This window comes from Muntiacus reevesi, chromosome 9, assembly GCF_963930625.1.
Source record: "Muntiacus reevesi chromosome 9, mMunRee1.1, whole genome shotgun sequence".
NCBI classification, from domain to species: Eukaryota; Metazoa; Chordata; class Mammalia; order Artiodactyla; family Cervidae; genus Muntiacus; species Muntiacus reevesi.
In genome coordinates, this window is record NC_089257.1 from 58536214 (window position 1) to 58556366 (window position 20153).

Genomic DNA, 20153 nt, shown 5'->3' on the forward strand with positions numbered 1-20153 from the left:
AAGTATCATCGCTAAACATCTCAAATTCAAAACTTTTCAATTGGCTGATGTTCCCCTGAGTCTAGGGTAATTTATCAGCAAGTGTTGGGCTGCCTGGAGACGGAGGCGTGAACTAGCTGACCTTCATCAAGTCTCACCTTTCAAGATGTTGTATGCAGTCTGGACGCAGCGCAGGGACGGGGAGCAATAGACGTGGTCGATGATGGTGTTACTCTCCAGTAAGGCTTCCCCTGCAAAGGAAACCAGAGAAGAATCAATCTGATAATTTACACAGCCTCAGCATAACTCTCAGTGTGGAGGAGAGGGTGCTAGGGAGACCCTGCAAACCTCTCTTCTCAGGTGGGGGCTCACGTGGGGCCAGCAGTTTCAGTCTCATTTTCTGTTTAACTTATTGATTTTTGGCTGTGCTGGGTCTTCGCTGCTGCTCGGGCTTTTCTCTAGTTGCACTGGTCAGGCTTCTACCTGCGGCGCATGGGCGTAATTGCTCCGCAGTCTGTGGGATCTTCCTGGATCAGGGTTGAACCTGTATCTCCTGCACTGGCAAGTGGAATCTTAAACAATCTTAATCAGCGAAGTCCCAGTCTCATTTTCAAAAACTCTCCTGCGCAGTTATTTCTATGGAAGACCAAGGGACACACCCCTTTTTGTCTTTCGCTTTCTGTCTCTCTGGTTCTGACAAGCAGTAAAATGCTCATCTTTCTCTCCTGGATGAAGTCCAAACACCTTTCCATGGTGGTCAAAGTCTTCCACAAACTTTTCTGTCTCCAGCCCACCAGTCTCTGCTCACAATTGATGCTCTAGAAACAAGACGGCTTATTTCCTCTGTACTCTAGATGCTGCTTCTCACGTCTATGACTTGATGCTGATCCTCCCACTGAGATGCCTTCCCACCCTCCTGCTAACTTATACTCTCTTCTGGGCTTCTGTCCTCTTTTGTGCTCCCATAACATTTTGTTTATAGTTGCATTCTTGAGTAAAGCACACTCTCTGATATTCATCCACTTACAAGCTTGCCTGAGGGTAGGGACTCATGCTTAGATCCCTAATATCTAGTATAGTGCCTTGCACAAGGTAAGTGGTCAATCCTTGTGTGTTAAATGACTGAATGGGACAAGGCTGCTGGCTGTGTGTGGTGGGTAAGGACCAGACCTGCAGAGAGCTGAGCATCCTGGAGACTGATTGGCCTCTATACTCTCAGCCACCCCTGAGTGCCTCCTCTTCACCCGCAAGCAAAAGCTGACCTACCTGCCACGCTGAGCCTGACCTTGCCCCATCACTAGGCCGCACGCCCCTCCGTAGGGATCATACCTCGTTCACTTTGGTAAACCAACCCAGTGCCCTGAACCTAACGGTTACTTAATAAATCTCTTCTGAATTGAGGAAATGCAGTAATCGTAGGAGAGCCATAAGCAGTGTCCTTGGCATATCCACCGGAGCCAGTCTTTGGAAGAAGTAGCCAGGAAAGGCTGTGTGGTCACTCCAGGACACTTACCCACGAGCCTGGCTTGCATACATCCAAACACCGTGATTGGAGCGTCTTTCTCGTAATCCCGGAAACCGCCGCTCCGCTGAGGTAAGCTGTGAGGCATGTTCAGGTTGGTGCGTATGTAGCGGCCTGGAAAGAAATGTCAGACCAAGGTGACGTGAGTTTCTTGTTTCCTTAGGACTTCTAATGCTGATCCTGCTGGCCCCTCCACTTCCATTCCCTTTCGGCCAAAGAGACTGAACTGAGCTCTCTAGAAAATACTGACACTCTTCCTTTGGCAGCATGTCTTCAACTCCATGCTTCCGTTCTGCTGACAAAAGTGGCAAGAGGTAAGCCTTTTTTTCTTAAATAACTAGTATTCATTTTCCTTTTTAAAGTCTTTATTGAATTTGTTACAGTATTGCTTCTGTTTTATGTTTTGTGGGTTTTTTTTTTTTTTTTTTTTTTTTGGCCACAAGGCATCTGGGATCTCAGTTCGTGGACCAGGGACCCAACTTCTAGCTCCTGCATTTGGCAGGCACAGTCTTCACCACTGGACCAGCAGGGAAGGTCCCAAGAGATGGTTTTTAAGTGAAAGTAACAACTAGACACTCCAAAGCAGGTCGGATTCTCTGAGATGCAAGCCTATCTTAGACAAATGAAAATGGAACCAAATGAGCCAGGGTAACTTACTGGAGGGAGTTCTGGACATGGAATCAGGACACCTGCATCTGCCTCTGTCCTATGGCTGTGGGCAAGACATCTGCCTTTTCTGGTCCATGGTGTTCCAGTTGATAGGTGAGAGAGAGGTGTCCTCACCTCCAGTCTAACATTCCAGACATCAGGAAGGACTTACAGTGTAACAGGTAAGAGGCATTTTCTACAACACAATGACTCCATCTAGATAAATGTAGCTTGACTCTGCCCCCTAGAGGCCATGAGAGGTATGCCAGTGCTAAGCCGACCAACCAACCACTCACCTTTGGCATCGAAGCACTGGGACAGCCAGTACTTCCCAAACACGACATCCATCCTCTCACCATGCCGACACACGAAGAGGCATCTCTTCTGAGGGCCAGGCTGGCTGCTGATCCTCAGAGGCTGTGGACAAAGAAAGGCTGTAAGTAAGGGTGGGGGCATACAAGGAAGTAGACATGTCTCAGGGCTGGGTGCTGGGCTCTAGAATAAGTCTCACTAACGTTTGATTAGAATAAGCCCCTTAAGTACCCTGGATTTAAGCTGGCCTGTCTATAAGATGGAAGTAGTAAGCCTCATCTACTGACCTCGAGAGCTATTCTGAGGCTTAAATGAGATGAACTGCAGGTGCTCTGCAAATTAAGAAGGGTCATGAAAGTGGTTGTATCGTTACTGTTGCTGTTCATAGGCGTAACACCTGGCTACTGCTGAACAGAAGACAACCTGAGTTACAGCTCAGAGGCAAAACTAGCCAGTATGGAGAGACACCATCTAGAGGACAGCTTCTTCCCCTAAGGAGATGCTTCACCAGGTTCTTCAGGAGGCGAGAACTTTCATTACCACAGATACCCCTGCCTCATCTCCACCCCATGGTGGTAAGGCCACGTGGTCCACAGTCTCCTCCAGCCAGAAGGTCCTGCTTCGCCAGTTCTAACCACAGGTCAGGCTCTGCTGTCTGGCTGCCCGCACGACGGTGTTCCTGGAAGTGGCTCGGGGAGGACCGCAGCTACCTCTGGGTGGTGAAACCGGCAAGTCCAGTCAAAGGCTTGTCGAATGACCCTGGTTTCCATCACTGCTGGATGGATCCTTACGGGTGTTTCGAGATTTCTTCTTTCTGATGGAGGCAGCTCTTGCCAGTGTCCTCAGGGGCTGCCAACTCCTGTGGCCTTGGCATTGGCCAGTACAGTACACACACCTTACACGTGCTTCCTGTTGCCCTGGCAAGGCTGGCATGTGGGGTGGTGGTGTGGTCTTTCCCACTGCCTCGCCTACTGCTTCCTAACTCAAGTTCCGGACTCCAGCCAATGTCGGCCAGTCTCTTGTTCCCTAACACGCTTGAACTTTCAACTGGCTTTGTATTAATCTCCACTGTTCAAAACCACCCTTCCCCTGGAATGGATAAAGATGTGGTACACATATACAATAGAAAGTTACTCAGCCATTAAAAAGAATGAAATAATGTCATTTGCCACAACATGGATGGACCCAGAGATTGTCATACTAACTGAAGTCAGTCAGACAGAGAAGGAGAAATATGGTATGACATCCCTTATGTGTGGAATCTGAAAAGAAATGATACAAGTGAACTTATTTACAAAAGAAAACAGATGAAAGAGAAAACAGACACACAGACTTAAGAGAACAAACTGGTGGTTGCCAGGAGGAACAATGTAGGGAGGGGATAGTTAGGGAGTTCGGGATGGACGTGTGCGTGTGGGCTCTAAGTCACTTAAGTCGTGTCCGACTCTGTGTGACCCCATGGACTGACACCCACTAGGCTCCTCTGTCCATGGGATTCTCCAGGCAAGAATACTGGAGTGGGTTGCCATTTTCTCCTCCAGGGGATCCTCCCAACCCAGGGACAGAGCCCACATCTCTCATATCTCCTGCATTGGCAGGCAGGTCCTTTACTGCTAGCACCGCCTGGGAAGCCCTTGGGATGGACGTGTACACTCTGCTGTATTTAAACTGGGTAACCAACAAGGACCTACTGTATTAGCACAGGGAACGCTGCTCAATGTCATGTGGCAGCCTGGATGGGAGGGGGATTTGGAGGAGAATGGATACATGTATTTGTATGGCTGAGTCCCTTTGCTGTCCACCTGAAACTATCACATTGTTAACTGGCTATACTCCAAAATAATAAGTTCTTTTAAAACCCAAACCCCCCTCCCCCCACTCCCCCATTCTGCAAACTTTCTGGCACATATCAGACATACACGGAGCATTCACTATGTGCCAGATACTGTACTAAGAACAGTATTCCTATTTCCTTTAATCTTCACAATGCCCTGTGAGATATTTCAGGTGACCCTTGAACAACTTGAGTTTGAACTGCATGGGGTCCAACTAATACACAGCTTTTTTTTTTTTTTTTTTTCAAAGTAAATACTACAGTACTCTACGATCCACAGAGTGTTGAATCTGAGGTTGCAGAATGGTGGCTATGAGGGTACCAAACTGGGAAGATGGAGGGCCAGCTCTGGTTACAGTTAGAGTTTCCACTGCTTGGAGGTTTGGCATTCCTAACCCTTGGGTTGTTCAAGGGTCCACTGTGTTACTTCTTTATAGATAACACGTCCCTTGCTCTAGACCCAGAAGCTGGTAATCACTGTCAGCACCACCCATCTGACTCTTCTTATTCTTCAATTTTTGTCTATCTTTTAGGATCGTGTGCCCTGAGAGATTGGTAACCCTTTTAGGACAGAGAAGTTAGTGCCTCATCCTTTGTGTTTTAAAAAAAAAAAAAAAAAAAAAAGGTGCTCAGTGACTCCTGAGCAGAGTTGAGGATGTGGCCCTGATGGTCAGCCCTACCTGGGTGGGCTGGCAGATGATGGTGAGGGGCGTCGAGTCCCCCAGGCCCTGGTCCTCATACTGCCGCCTCTCCAGGATGCCATCCCCGAACGAGAGCGCGTTGGAAGAGGATGTGTTTAAGATGGAGTAAGAGCTGTGGAGGGAGACAAGGAAGATGTTAACTGAGGAGAAACATTTTTTTGAAATTTTCTCATTGAAGTATAATTGACAATATTATATGAGTTTCGAGTACACAACACAGTGATTGGATATTTTTATGAGGAACGCCTTGTTTCATACTGAAGTCTTGCGGTTAATAAATCAGGGGTGGATGGATTTCCGTGCTTGAACAGACGTGTCCATCCCTCTGGGCAGGGCCGGGGCCTGCGATGCTCTGCATATTCGGGGGCCACGGGCCTGGCTGGCACCAGAGGCGTGCTGCAGAATAATGGGGTATCAATTCTGTACCATTGTTTCCAGCTTTTTCTGGCTCTAAAGAAATAAACAATTCCTGCTGCCTTTAATCTTTTCCACAGTGATTTACATCTGAACTGACAAAGGAGAGGCAAGGTTTTGACCCTCCCCACCACTTTGCCTGTGGCTCTGAGTGAAGCCACAGAAGTCCCTGGCCGTCACCCCCTATGCCACCTCCTTCCATCTCCAAACCCCTCTCCATCTCAATCACACCTCCAACAAGAGGACTAAATACAGCATTTTTCCAGAGGACACCGTTCTCACCAGCTGTGTGGAACTATGAGCCAAGAGTTCTTATTTCTGGATGTAACACTGACTACAGAAGCCCCCCAAAGAGGTCTTGCTGAAAGACAGGCAGCAGATCATGCCATGTTTAAATTATTCTGATTAGCAAAGCTTCCAAAAAGCTTTATCTAATAAAACACTGCAATTCAAATATGGTTGTCAGGCAAATGCGACGGACAGTTCCTCCTGCATCACTGGGTGGCGTCAAGGGAGAACATTTTAATTTTAGATTTCTTGCTGCTTTATAACCAGGGTAAAGTTCCATATGTACAGAACAGCTCTAAGTCTAACACAGCTGTTAGCTTTCCGGTTATTCTTTTTGTTGTTGTTGTTGTTATTTAGAATGAAATCTTGTGCCACTCAGTCTCAGACTGGCTGCTTTCATTTTAAACTGAGACCCTCCTAAACATCACAGAGTTAAAAGAAAATTCAGTTTCACTGTCTGATTCATCAAAGCTCCAGGGCCTGAAACGTCCGGATCTATGCAATCATCCTGACATCGTGCTTGTACATGTTTCCTGATTTCTGCACTGTATTACAGCTGTGAAGACACTGACAGGATCCCTTCTCCTTCAGCTCAGTTGGCAAGGAGACTGCCGGCCTCCTCCTCTTCTCAGGCGTCACTGGAATCAAAGGCCCCAACTCCCTGAGACAGCATGAGGCTGTCATCAGACCACAGTCCGATGAGGTGCAGAGTAGAGAGGACGATGTACCTGACACCCGTAATTACCATGGAAACACCTTCAAAGGACACATCAGACCTGGGGGTCAGCCGAGGAGGAGGACTGGTTAGCCCACTCCAACGCAGAGGCTTCCGCCAACTGACTGACATGTGTCTGGAGATGCTCAGAACCAGGCGAGGTGCTCTCACAAAGGTGGTAGGAAAGAATTTCCTTAGGAGGGACCCAGAACACTTGAGAAGGGCAGAGGAAGAAGAGTCGTGGAGGGTCACTGACTCCCCAAGTCCCTACCTGATGCTGGAATCCCCCCTGCAACTTCTCAGCAAGTCAGCAGGTCCTACTTGAGGAGCCCTGTGACTCTCTCTCCCCCAGGCTACCTGGGATTAGGGCTGAAACAAGACTGATAGCCTCTCTGCATCATTTCCACTTCTGGGGTAAACAGGAAAGTGCCGCTCTTCTATAGGATCACTGCAGTGGAAGGGACATCTGATTTGGAGGACCAGGAAAGACAAGTTAGAGGAAAAGAATAACCATAAAGCTAATGGCTGTTTTAGACCCAGTGCTGATCCCTAAGAAGCAGTGTTCACAGATACCTATGAGGGAAATGCAATTGTTATCTTCATTTCATAGATTAGCAAACTGAGGCTCAGAGAGGTCATGCAACTTAGCCAAGGTCACACAGCTGGTGCGTGGGAGAATCAGGATTTGAATCCGAGACTACTGGAATAAAAACTCAAATTCTTAATTATGGCACCCTAACACCTAATACATTAGTATTTCCTCACTGTCAGCTAGGTTGGCTGTGGAAGCTGATAGTGAAATTTGCAGACATAGTTCCCAAAATAAAGGGAGGTGATACACTGGCCTCCCTGGGATCAATGGACTGAGGTCACCGAAGCTGCCCCCTGCTTCGGCTGAGCTCTAACTCTGGCAAGAGCGGTCTGCATGCAGAGACCTGAACTGGGTCAGCAAAAATTCCCCTACATGCTATCCTTCCACAGTGAGCCCTACTGGTAAGAATGATCTGGGAGCTGGATATCATCAAATCATCTTTTGATTATGTTTCTTCATGAATATTGTGCTTCACTTATTTTTTTATAGGGACAAAATGGTTACTTTGGGCACTCCCCTGGCAGCCGAGGGGTTAAGACTTTGAGCTTCCAAGGCAGCGGGGCATGAGTTCGATCCCACATGCTACATGGCATGGCCAAAAAAAAGTCCAACCAACTGAACAAAAAACAATGGTGACTTTGGAAACCCAACTTAGAAACATTTCTGAAGAAGCAAAGGTCTGGGGAACACGAGGTAGCTTTGACCTTCCATTCTGAGCTACAAAATGCTGGATGTTCATGGTGTGGGGGTGGGAAGGAAGAGGGAGGCTTCCTGGGGAGGGTTATTAGGGAAGAAGATACTCTTTCTCATCTTCGGGTTTGTGGTCTGCCCGCTGCTAATCAGGGGAGGGGACTGTCTTTTCTTTTCTCCCTTTAGGCAAAACACTCAGTGAAATTGCCTGTCTCTGCTTCTTTTATGACAGTAATAACAACGTTACACACCATGCAGCTGGTGTTCAGAGCTTCCGGCTCTCAGCCACGTTGGCACATGGCAAGAACAAGAGGGAGGGAAACAAACCAGCATGCACACCCTGGCCTGATGCCCAAATGCACCAGGGAAGGGCTGGCTTTGAACGTCCCGGATTAAGAAACATAAAAGAGGAACAAAAGGCACCTATCAGGACAAAGCTGGCCGTACAACACAGGCGCCTCTCAACGTGGGAGCAGGCTGGTCTGGGGGCAAAGCAGGAGTGAATCGTGGCTGGAAAACTATCACTTCACAGAAGACCTGGGTGGGGAAGGGCCCTCCTGCCTTTCTCAGGCTCTGGAGGTTACCCAATTCCATAGAAATGGTCTCTGTCATCTAGGCATTCACGTGCCAGGTCTGAGGACTGGCTCAGGCGGTTAGGTCCCCTGACCTTGGCAAATCTGTCACTACTGGCTGGCAGGCATAGTGGGAATCTGTCCTGCTTCTCTGGGGAGTCTGTGCAATGACCCAGGACAAAGTGGACAGAAGCCCCAAAGCCATAAAGACTCGGTGGTAGGATGACACACTGAGGTCGGAAGAGATGCCCCCCGAGCAGCCTGTTTAGTCTCTGATCGAGAACTCTGACAGATGTTCCAGCCAGCGGGGCGGGCGGGGTGAAGCAGGCCATGCCATCTCCCACTTCTCCCATGCCCCAGCTCTGCCCTTCCCTGAAGGTCTGGGACCAGGAGCGCTGGCCTCCACGTGCCCTCCTGCTGCGTGCGTGTCCCGCCACCTCCGAGAACCTGCCATGGGCTCACCCGTGAAAGATCCAGGTGCTGCACTCGTCAGCCTTGGTGATGTAGTTCTCCGGCAGGAGTCCGGAGCAGCCCGTGGTCAGGGACGTGCCGTAGATCCAGCCCTCGCTGGTGCTGGTCTGCTCCATGGGCGACATGAAGATGAAGTCCCCGGGGACCAGCTCCAGCTCATCGTCGTTCTGCGGGGTGTACGGGTAGATCACCTGTAATGTCTGGAAAAGGAGGAGAGGGAGGCGTGAGGCCCACACCTGACCAGTTCTGCTGAGCGCCTCAGGGCCCGCCTACGGGCTCTGCTCTTGTTCACAGGCACCTCTGGGGTCTGCAGGCTCCGAGTAGATCTGGATTCAGATCAGACGGCATTTCTTCTCCTCTCAGGGTGTGCTAGTGCTTCTGGCTGGTTCCAGACTTTCCTTCAGGCATAGCTTTGCATCAAAAGACATGGCTTGTAGAAATTCATATGGAAACTCGTAGGTTCTCCAGTAAACTGCTTTACAGACGGGTTTGGACCTCGTCTTCCCTGCTGTCTGCCAGGTCGATGCCATAAGACACCCTGGACACACAGCTCACGGAAAGGAGCCTTCATGCAATGTCACCAATGCCCGGATGACAGACTCTGCTAGGAAGGCTTTGGGGACAAAGTGATTTCCTCTCCATGTAACTGAGCGGCTCAAATAGGACATGGTCCTGCCTTCAAAGAGCTTTCCTTAAACCTCCATGTTTAGCAAAGACTGCAAAAGAAAAATATCTTTCACAGCCATCAGTGTCCTGTGTGTAAACAGCTCCTGTCAGTCAACAGGTGGAGATCACGTGTTCCCTCTCTGGGCTCAGAAAAAGCCCCTCGGGCCAACTTCAGGTCATGTCACCTGTCTGATTTATTCCATATTTTGCCTCCTTTTCTGGTATACGGAAATATCACAGGCAGAGGTATGAAGATACTTTGGAAAACATCTATTAATATTTTACTACTTTTCTGTTAACAGCAGAAGACCTCAATACTAAGGAAAATATTTTTCTGTGTGTTTCATAAGGGGACACTAAGACGGGGCTGTTTTATCAGCTTTTCCTTCAATCCTGAAGCCACTAGAGGAAGGCTAAGTATTCTGGTCCCCACATACGGGTTTTTAACTTTGGCCTCTGTTTTTTCTCATCTGCAGGGGATTCCCTGGTGGCTCAGACGGTAAAGAATCTACCTGCAATGCTGGAGATCTGGGTTCAAACCCTGGATCAAGAAGATCCCTTGGAGGAGGGCATGGGAACCCACTCCAGTATTCTTGGTTGGAGATTGCTATGGACAGAGGAACCTGGTGGGGTACAGTCCATGGGATTGAAAAGAGTTAGACACGACTGAGTGGCTAACATTTCATTTTCTCATCTGTAAAATAATACTTGGACTATAAAAGTTAAATGAGACAACCTAAGAAAACAAAGGTCCGTCTAGTCAAGGCTATGGTTTTTCCAGTGGTCATCTATGGATGTGAGAGTTGGACTGTGAAAAAAGCTGAGCACCGAAGAATTGATGCTTTTAAACTGTGGTGTTGGAGAAGACTCTTGAGAGTCCCTTGAACTGCAAGGAGATTCAACCAGTCCATCCTAAAGGAGATCAGTCCTGGGTGTTCACTGGAAGGACTGATGCTAAAGCTGAAACTCCAATACTTTGGCCACCTGATGCGAAGAGCTGAATCAATCGAAAAGACCCTGATGCTGGGAGGGATTGGGGGCAGGAGGAAAAGGGGACGACAGAGGATGAGATGGCTGGATGGCATCACTGACTCGATGGACATGAGTTTGAGTAATCTCCGGGAGTTGGTGATGGACAGAGAGGCCTGGCGTGCTGCGATTCATGGGGTCGCAAAGAGTCGGACACGACTGAGCGACTGAACTGAACTGAAGAGAACTCCAAAACTCCTGAGGACTCTGGTACACAGAAGAGGCATAATTATTTCTATTCTATTATTTCTAACCATGACACCTGGCTTTCAAGGGGTTATCTTTCCGTCGAGCTGATGCTAACCCCCAAAGCCTATGCTAGGTAGGCCTGTGAGCTAATCAGCTCCCTAGGGTCAAGATGATCCATCAGAACATGTTATAAACAATTTCTTTCTGGACATCTCTAATGAGAGGAGGCAGTAAAAATGATTTTTTCCCCCAGAGAATGAATGTGATAAAGCACAGAACTCAACTGTCCACGGGATTTCTGACATCCCTTTTATTTAGGGTTAGGTTATTTAGGTTATTCCTCTCTGAATCCTCACTCCAGCATCTATCGGCTCTAGATCTTCTTCCATCCCGTCGCCTCCCCACTTCTCTGCCACATACACACTCAAACCACATTTCCAAATGAACCAGGAAGGTTCTTTTGCTGGGTTGTTAAAAAACAGCTTAAGGAAAAAGAAAAAAAACTCACAACCAACCACTTAAATCTCTAAGCTAGGTATGTGATGAGACACCAAAAGGAATGCTTCTTTTCCTGGAACAGGGTGGAGAGAGGGACCGAGTCACGGGGAACAAGTCTAAACTCAGGTTCCTTAGATGCTCAAGCGCAGCAGTCTTGGGTAATGATGCCTTTGACTCAGCAGCGGGCCTTTTCTTTGAGAAACTCACAAATGACAGAGAAGATCTCATCCCTCCTTTCACTTGGGGGTGAGTCTTGTGGCTCTAGGAGATCCCAGGGAGGTCGAGGCACAGAAAGGAGCAGAGGGGACAACTCCTGGGCAGAGAGCAGTTGGACAACAAGGAGCTTTGATTTACTGAATAAGCGATAAAGAAAATCAAGGTACTGCAGCAAATCTCAAATCATAACCGCTGCTCAGGTCCCCATAGTTCTTTCCTGCTCACTGAAAGCACATGGCATGCAAAAGTCAGCCCAAGTTTGGGAGATCTCAGGACACACTGCCTAGTTTTGTTCTGAGAGTGTTAGTCACTCAGTTGTGTCCGACTCTGCCAGTCCATGGACTGTAGCCCACCAGGCTCCTCTGCCCATGGGATTCTCTAGGCAAGGATACCAGAGTGGGTTGCCCTTCCCTTCTCCAAGTTTTGTCCTACATGATACTTACTCTCTTAGGCCTAGCATCTACTTGTAAGAATTCTTGAGTCTATTTGAAGTATGTTTTCCTCCCTTCCTACTTGGGGACTAAACTCAAAGTTTGTTACCCTGGGAAGGGCAGGTACAGCCCTTCGTGATGATAGGAACTGACCCTCTTTGCCTTTGGCAAAGAGGCAATTTTGTTGTTGTTGCTGCAACCTCTCTTATGGGAGGGCCTCTAGTCCATGCCAATACTCTATCAAAATGTCATCACTCCCTTGCACACATGAGAACTAAGGACTGGGTTACTGTCTAGAAGTTGCAAAAGCGAATCTAACTACTGCTAAAATAGGGAGTCAGGATTTGAAGCCATGTGTGCCAGACTCCAAAATCTATGCTTTTTCTAGAACTCTGTCCTTCCTCTAGATTCCCAGTGCTTGGCACATAAAACTAGCATGGCACACAGAATGTGGACGAGACAGTGTGAAGCAAAGCAGGCACTTGCAAGCCCACAGGAAGTCAGCACCCGAACAGCGGAGGGGTGAGATCTCTGAGGATTCCTAAGCATCACCTGCTGACTGTCCTTGCCTAAACCACTCGCCTTCTCTGGACATCTGTTACCTCACTGGACCGATCACTCAATCCTGCCTCCTGAGCACAGGAGGAGGTAGAAGGCAAGGTGAAGTTTATATATGCAGGGGGCTCAGGTAAAGCCAGGTGACCCTGGAGGGAGAGCTTGATCAGGAGGAACAGTAATAAATGAGCTTTTACAAATAAGAGATAAAAAGAGGCCATGTTATTTTTAGAAAATAATTCCTGTGGGCACTAGCTGCCTCATTCCCTCGGTGCCAATTGAGCAGAATGTGGGTCAGGCAGAAAAGCAATTACCCTCTGAGTTAACTGGAGGGCAGTGTTGATTAGAAGATACTCCTTGGAAAATTCCGTCACCACCTCTCTTCGCTTAGAAAGGTGACTTCTCACAGCCCATTGGCACACCACCTTTTGACAACTTTTCCCCTGCCCTCGGAAGGAATCCATTCAGCCACACCTCTTTTGTTCTATTTGGGGCTCACATTAAGCAAGTCCAGGAAATGTCAGAATTTTGAAGGAAGGCTAAGCCCAGTCTCTTTGCTGTGTCTTTACAGAAACTTGCATCGAATGACTTGGAAGGAGGATGTGACGGGCCCATCAGCAGAGCCAGACGAAGTTGCACATCCCTGACCCTCTTAGACCCCATGGACCTCAATCACGGGCTGGGTCTCCCCACCACATTCAAATCAACAATGAGGTCGCCTGACCTGACCCTGAATCTCTTCATAATTTTTTTTAAAATGTCTAAAGGATATTAAAAGTCTATATAAACAAAAATATCAGTTCTTCTGCTGCTGAAAAACTAGGAAATTATGTTTCACAAATGTAGTTAAACCAGAGGACAATTTTTGCAGACTCTGTGGTCTCTTTTTAGGTGGGTTGCCCATCTTTACTGATCAGAACCTCTGGCTTTTGGCTTTGGTTCTGGTCCTAAGTTGCTCTTTAGCTTTGGACCAGTCACTGAATCCCTGTGTCTCAGCTTCTCTTTCAGGAGAAAAAGGACAGCAAGACTCTTTAGAGGTGGCACATGCTGATCCTGGAAAGCAATGTGGGTTCCCTCAAAAGAAGGATGATAGCACCATGCCAGTGGTTCCGCCTGTCACTCTTATGCCTCCTATGTGATGCACACACTCTCCTGATATTTGGTCAGTGCCTTCATTTCATATGCATCTGTTCTCTCTTCCCCACTGGACTCAGACTCCTTGAGGACATTTTAAAATTTTAGTATGTTCCAGGGTAACCTGCATGCCACAACAAATACTGTTAATTATGTGTTCACAGATTTTCTTTTGTATTTAGTATCTTTCTCACCTAAGATCAGGGTGATGTCTTCTACCTATTAATCCTGTGAACAGATAGAATATTTTAAAATTTACCGACATGCTTTTCTATCTGTTCTCCTGTTTCATTTCTATACTATTCCAGTAAGGTTGGCAGGGCAGACAGAACAGTGGGGAATATCACACAGCTCAGCCACTTGGGACCCAGAGACGAGAGATGCACGCTTACAGATTCCCAGTGAGCCAGCCAGTGCCTGGATGAAATCCCAGGCCGGCTGACTCCTGGTCCAGGGCTGGCCCCACTGCGTTCCTCGGGTGTCCGTCTCCCCTCAGCAGCAAGTGCTGCTGGTGCTGACGGCACCTGGCACCCCTGGCAAGGGCAGGAACCCCAGTGAGATGTTACCTCGTGGTTAGCAAATCGGATATCCCGGGAGAATATGGTGGCCACCCAGTCACACCCGAGTTTGACGTCAATGTTCTGGGCGAGCTTCTCCAGGGTGGGCAGGTGGCTGGCTTGGAAGTGGTAAGCCAGGGTCACGTGCAGCTGCTTCTTGTGGGGTTCCACGTGCACTTCTAGAGGAAGGGAGGAGACAGGCAGTTGGTGCATTGCAATGGTGGAGATATGAGGGAGAACACAGAATGGTGCCCTGATAAAACTACTTCCCAACAAGTAGGGGAGGGAGCCCCTCAGTCAGACAAAAGCTGTTTCTCTCCTTCACAGCAGCTGAATAAGAGTGGGTGGGGATGTAACAACCCACAGTCCAAGAGAGAAACAGCCACGTGTCTGGCTTTTCTGGATCAGCTGAGAGGCAATCATTTTGATTGCTGGCTGCTCACAACAAATCTAGATGAGTATCACTGGCCCACCATTCAGGTGAGGACATCGAGACCTAAAGGGATGAGCTAAGTATGGAGCAAATTTTGTCATCCTGCGACTCCCAAAGCAGATTTCTTCATTTTGAAATCAAGTCTCTTAGCTTCTGGGTGGCTCTGATGGAGAAATGGGGGGTGGGGGGAGATAGATTACTTTCAAAGTTTAAAACAGGGTTTCTCGATGTCATTTTGGACCAGGTTATTCTTTGTAGCAGGGATGTCTTGCACATTATTGGGTCTTTAGCTGCCTTCCTAGCCCCCACCCATGAGATGTCAGTAGCACCCCCAAAGTTGTGACAAACACACATGACTCCAGAGAATGCCAAGTGTACCAGGAAGTGTGTGTGTGTGTGTGTGTGTGTGTGTGCGCACCCGACACCCACAGGCTTCAAGTATGCAGGCTCTCTAAGACACCCTGAAAAACCAAACCAGCCTATCTACACAAGGCAATGGCTTTTGTCTTTCATGTGCCTTTCAGCTGGGGAGAGTCATTGACTGTCCAAGCTAGAACACTGAAGAAGACACAACAGAAGGGAATTCCAGAAATCAAGGGGCCTGCTCTAGTCACACAGAGATGGAAGTAGATTTGGGTCTCGGGGGGTTTTGGCCATGCTGTGTGGCTTGCGGGAGTTAGTTCGCCAACCAGGGGATCGTCCCTGGGTCGGTGGCTTTGAGTACTTTTCTGTTATGTTGCACTGTGAATCTCTGGTGTAAAAGCCCCTGAGGTGACGGCTCTGTGTCTTGTTTGTATGTTGAAAGCACCCCTCCTCCTCCCTTGCTCAGCAGGCACCCCGTGGACTTTCGGTATCTGTTAAATGAGTGAATACACACAAATGAATCTCCCTAAACCACCAACGATGAAGGATGACACTTCATCTACTCACTCACTGCTGGAGTCTGGGTCTGCCACACCTCTGAATACCACGGCACAAGTTGTAAAGACCTGTCCAGGCCGGGCCAATGGCTGAGGCAGGGCCAGCCAGTTCTCAGAGTCACCACCAGGGGGCAGCACCAGGACCGAGATGCCAGCCTGGCAGGCCCGTTCTTGGGGAGATGGCTCAGGCATTTGGGAGGGAGCTGGTTTGCCCCATTCCTGGCAGGAAAGCCAGCAAGGGCCCACTATATGCGCTTTATAAATCAGCCGCGTCCAAGCCGAGACCTGGTTTACTCATTTGGGAGGGACTGGGGTTTTGTGGCTGCAACAGCAGACTTGGTTCTTGTGGGAGTTTTAGTGGTTTTGACAACAGCTACTGTGGGATGAAAAAGAGTCGTTTCCCTGAGATAGAGGGATGGGAACAGGAAATAAGCTGCCGATGATGCCATTTGTCTGAAATATTAAGCGTCTGTGAAGCCAGCAGGCTCCACCCAAGTCAGCAGAGATGAGCCCTGGGGAGTGAAAGCATGGGGTAGGGGTCTAAGAAGACCCAGTTCCCAGCGCACAGAGGTGATCGAAGGGCCCAGGTCCCTCTGAGAGCGTAGAGCTCGCTGAGTCTGGGCCCTCACCACACTCTTCCTGGAATCCTGGGCCCTGTTTGGAGATTTTCTGCTAAAGGACCCTGAGCAAAAGGGCCTGAAGTCTAAGTCGCTCAGTTGTTTCTGACTCTTTGCGACCCCATGGACTGTAGCCCACCAGGTTCCTCTGTCCATGGGATTCTCCAGCCCAGAATACTGAAGTGGGTAGCCATTCCCTTTTCTCCAGGGGATCTTCCCAACCCAGGGATCAAACCCAGGTCTCCCGCGCTGCAGGTAGATTCTTTACCAGCTGAGCTACCAGGGAGGCCCAAAAGGGCCTGAGCTGGGGATGAAAATAGCAGCTAGGGACATGGGCCCATGAGGTGGAGGCCAAAGGCCAGGAGCCCAAGGAGTAGACGGTGGGGCTCTGCCAGCTCCGCACTCAACACCCAGGACCCCGGTGGGCACACACACACGGCCTTGGCTCTGGTCAGGGTGCTGCCCCCCCGCTGCCCCTGCAAACAGCCTGCTCCTTCCTGCCTCTGCTTTGCTGCCCTCATGCAAGGCCCTATGCCTGTCTGGCGGATCGATGCCTTCCTGGGGTGACCTTCCTCTCCTCATAGCTCTCACTACACGAATGGGGTTTCCCAAGCATGCCTCTGCCGGGAGAAGCCACTGCTTCTTCCCTGCTGCATTCCGCAGAGAGACACATGGTAGGTGCCCAATAAATACCTGCTGACTGTGATTCCATTCTAAAGGGAGCGAGTAGACTGCCCCACCGTCTGTCTGTCTGTCCGTCCCATTGCAGGCGAAGCCCCTGTGGAGCTCAGTGAGCTGTGGGCACCTCAGTCACCCGGGAAGGCTTTGCAAACCTTGGCCTCTGATCCCTCTCTCTGCTGCCTGCTGTTCTGCTGTTGAGTCGACACACATCCTGAGCATCCCTCCAAGCTCATGCCTTTGAGAGTAAACCTCCTTTGACAGTAAACCTTGGTTACTGGCTTGAACTGAGGCCTTCCAGGCAAAAAGCACGTGGCATCGTGAAGGGGTAACATCTGGGGCTTGTCTACTGGGCTTCAGCTAGTCGAATGAAAGGTGTCATCGGCTCAGTGGATTTATTACTGGATGCTAAGTGGCTCCCCTCTCCTCTCTGGGCCGTGCGACCTCCTGAACAAAGGCCTCAGTCCTCCTGGAGGGGACGGGGCAACCCAGATAAATGCCTGCCTACGAGGGGGGTTGGAAGGAGGAAAAGGTTCCTTGGGAATGCCCTGGTGGTCCAGTGGTTAGGACTTGGTGCTTTCACTGTTGTGGCCTGGGTTCGATCTCCAGTGGGGAACTAAGATCCCTAAAGCTAAGAGGTGCAGGCAAAAAAAAAAAAAAAAAGCAAAAGGTTCCTGAACTGAAGGGAGAAGCTGAGAGCCGATGGGGAGTTGTATAGGAACACACTTACAGATCAATAGGAACAGTCATCTGCGTGCCTTCAACATGGATGTCGTCACCTGCTCTCAAGGAGGTCAGCAGAACTGCAGCTGAATGCTTTTCAAAGGGGCAAGAGGTGTGGGTTCCGCAGGAGACGGCTGTGTTCTTGGTCACATTCTGCCCATTCCTGTGGGACCTCCCGACTCCACCATCACTTTCTGTCCCCTTCCTTCCTGACTTCCCAATTCCCAGGGTTGGCTGGCCTGGCAGCTGGTGGCTCACCAGTTTTGGAGGCAGCTTCTGCTGCGAAGTCGGCAGCAAACTTCTTGAGGACCTCTGCACTGTCTTCCTTCACGAAGAGGCCGATGAAGTTGGAGGAGGTGTAGAGCTCCAGGGGCAGTGGGGCTGAGAACTTGCATTTCCAGCGGCTGACGGTGGTCTGCAGGGCCTCCCCCAGGGCGTCCACCTTGCTGTCCTCACACTGGTAGGGGGGAAACAAGAGGCTTCTTTCAAAGACAAGGGGTGGTGTCTGCCGCTACTTAACTTTTGTATACTCTGCCCAATACTGGGGGCTGAGGAGGCAGCCCTGGAACCATTGCTCCTGTCTGCAAGGAGGGAGAAGACCCGCAGCCTCCCAGTTATCTGGAGACGGATTATCCAGTGGGTAGACTAAACCAGGGCAATGGACCACCTCCCCCCTCCCTCCCTCCATGCTGTGCTCTGAGCCCCACCAGAATGCAGTAGGGCTGGTCCAGCAGAAACGGAGCGTGAGGGCCACTCCAGGAGAGCGAGCAGCACCCCGCGGTAAGTTGCTGTATTTTCTCTACTGTTCGGCATCATCTGTGCCTTTTCTCTTCAGCCTAAATGATCCAAAGCTGATGCCACCTCTACCCCACAATACTGGGGGAGAATGAGGCTCCAAGAGCTGTGACATCCTCCTCCTCCTACACCCCCACCCCCCGAGCGCTGGAAGAAAGAACAAGAGTGTCTAAAACTCCACGTGTTTTTGAGAAAGATCCTGGGTGACTAAGAGGAAATGATCATCATTTTAATTTTCAGCGTGAATGGTGAAAGACAAGGTGTTAGGAACATATTTTCACCTATAAAAGGGCGTGGGGGATGGAGAATATGAATGAGATTCTAGAAAAACCACCCAAAATATTAGAAAAACATATTGTCTTAAAGTGTGATCATTCTGCCTAATCGTGACTATAGCTGGATACATCTGTTATTCTCCGTCTCTGCAGAGAACCAAAGGGGAAGAAATGTGTTTACATTTACTGGAATGAGAGGGATTTAATTCAGTCACTACCTAAGCTTCATGAAGCTAGAATTATGGGTCAGGTAACAATGTCAGGAGAAAGTCATCTCCTTCCACTTCTAGAAAGACCTCTAGCATGGCAAAACCTGTAGACAGTGTGCAGGAGGCCAAAGTCACTTCCCCGTCTACAGACTACATTTCTCATCCCCAGCTTTCTAACGCCTGCTCTTTCTTTGTCAGAGGGGAGGGAGAAGATCGACAGGGGGAAGCCAGGTTAGAGAACCCATTCCCCTCATGGCTGCCAGAACTGTGGGTCACACAATGGGTCAGGCTTGTCCTCTGGGTCCTGAGGGGCACATGGTCACCACGATGCTACACCAGACCTGGTGTGCTCCCGGGCATTGGCAGATATTAGAAAGAGGACAAGGGACTTTCCTGGTGGTCCGGTGGTAAAGAATCTGCACCTCTGTTGGAGGTAAGTAAGTAAGTAAGTAAGTATCCCTGATGGGATAAGTAAGATCCTGCATGCTGCATAGCACACCCCGTCCTCAAAATAAAGAGAGGAGGACGACTGGGGTGACAGCTGACATCACTGATTCCCCCAAGGTTCATTCCGCTCTGGAGTCATGACTGTTTCTGCCAACATCCTGTGAGGCTCCCAGCTTTGACTCCAGTCCCTCGGGGCCCGAGGGATGCGGGCACCCTGGGGTGGGGGGTGGGGGCTGTGGCTCACCATGAAGAACTGGCAGAGGGTGATGTGGGGGAAGATGTTGTGCGCCTTGTTCTTGCCGCAGATCTGCTTCGACTGCTGCCAGAAGTCGGAGAGCTTCTGCGCTAAGGGGCCGGTGGGGCGGAGGTAGAGGACGTACTCCCGGGGCAGGGGGTCATCCAGGAAGGGGTCGCCGACGTGGGAGAACAACCTGCCAGAGAGACAGGGGGGCCGGGCCGGCCTCACTTGAGGACCATGGAAGCCAAGGGAGAACCCGAAATCAAGATCCATCCTTTGCAGCCTCCACCCATCATGCACTACTAGCGGGAGGGTCTTCAGCTTTGTACTTTAAAAAAATCTACCTCTCACTTTGTTACAAAGCTCACACTTTGTAACCAGCTCTCAGATGCACCAACTTCTCTTCTCCTGCCTGTCCTATTGCATTTGCATCCCATAGCTCCCCCCCAAAATTCTAAGGCCACCCTCTCCAGGAAGCATTGCGGATCACCTCCAAATCCTTTCCTAGGCCACCAGTACTGCCTGTCCCTCCAGCTTGGTCTACGCTTAAACCCATGTGCCTCCGAAGACAAGGGAAGCTTTGAGGGGGCCGCTTTGTGGGGTCGGCCCTGGGCCGTCCTATCCTGTTGGAGGGTCAGTGGGTGTTAGTCACCTGATTTGTCCAGTATCTACACTGTGTCTTTAAGTGACTGAGTGGGGAGCGGGGGTGAATATCATGTCAGAGACCACATCTTGGAAATGCTCTGAATTTCTTTCAACAGCTCTGAGGAGAGCACACTCTGGGGCCAGACACAGGGGGCAAATG

The 20153-nt window shown here is 49.7% G+C and overlaps 1 protein-coding gene across 1 annotated transcript in view; it reads right to left on the reverse strand.

Moving 5' to 3' along the window:
• Window positions 1-20153, reverse strand: part of UBASH3B (ubiquitin associated and SH3 domain containing B) — a 150818-nt gene that overhangs the window by 16185 nt on the left and 114480 nt on the right. Inside the window, exons 3-10 of the mRNA XM_065945072.1 lie at window positions 19355-19541; window positions 17643-17841; window positions 14023-14192; window positions 8730-8938; window positions 4976-5108; window positions 2446-2566; window positions 1493-1615; window positions 138-230 (exon numbers count right to left, since the gene is read on the reverse strand). Of these exons, the coding sequence (XP_065801144.1) occupies window positions 138-230; window positions 1493-1615; window positions 2446-2566; window positions 4976-5108; window positions 8730-8938; window positions 14023-14192; window positions 17643-17841; window positions 19355-19541 (1235 nt within the window). The remainder of the gene's footprint in view (window positions 1-137; window positions 231-1492; window positions 1616-2445; window positions 2567-4975; window positions 5109-8729; window positions 8939-14022; window positions 14193-17642; window positions 17842-19354; window positions 19542-20153) is intronic.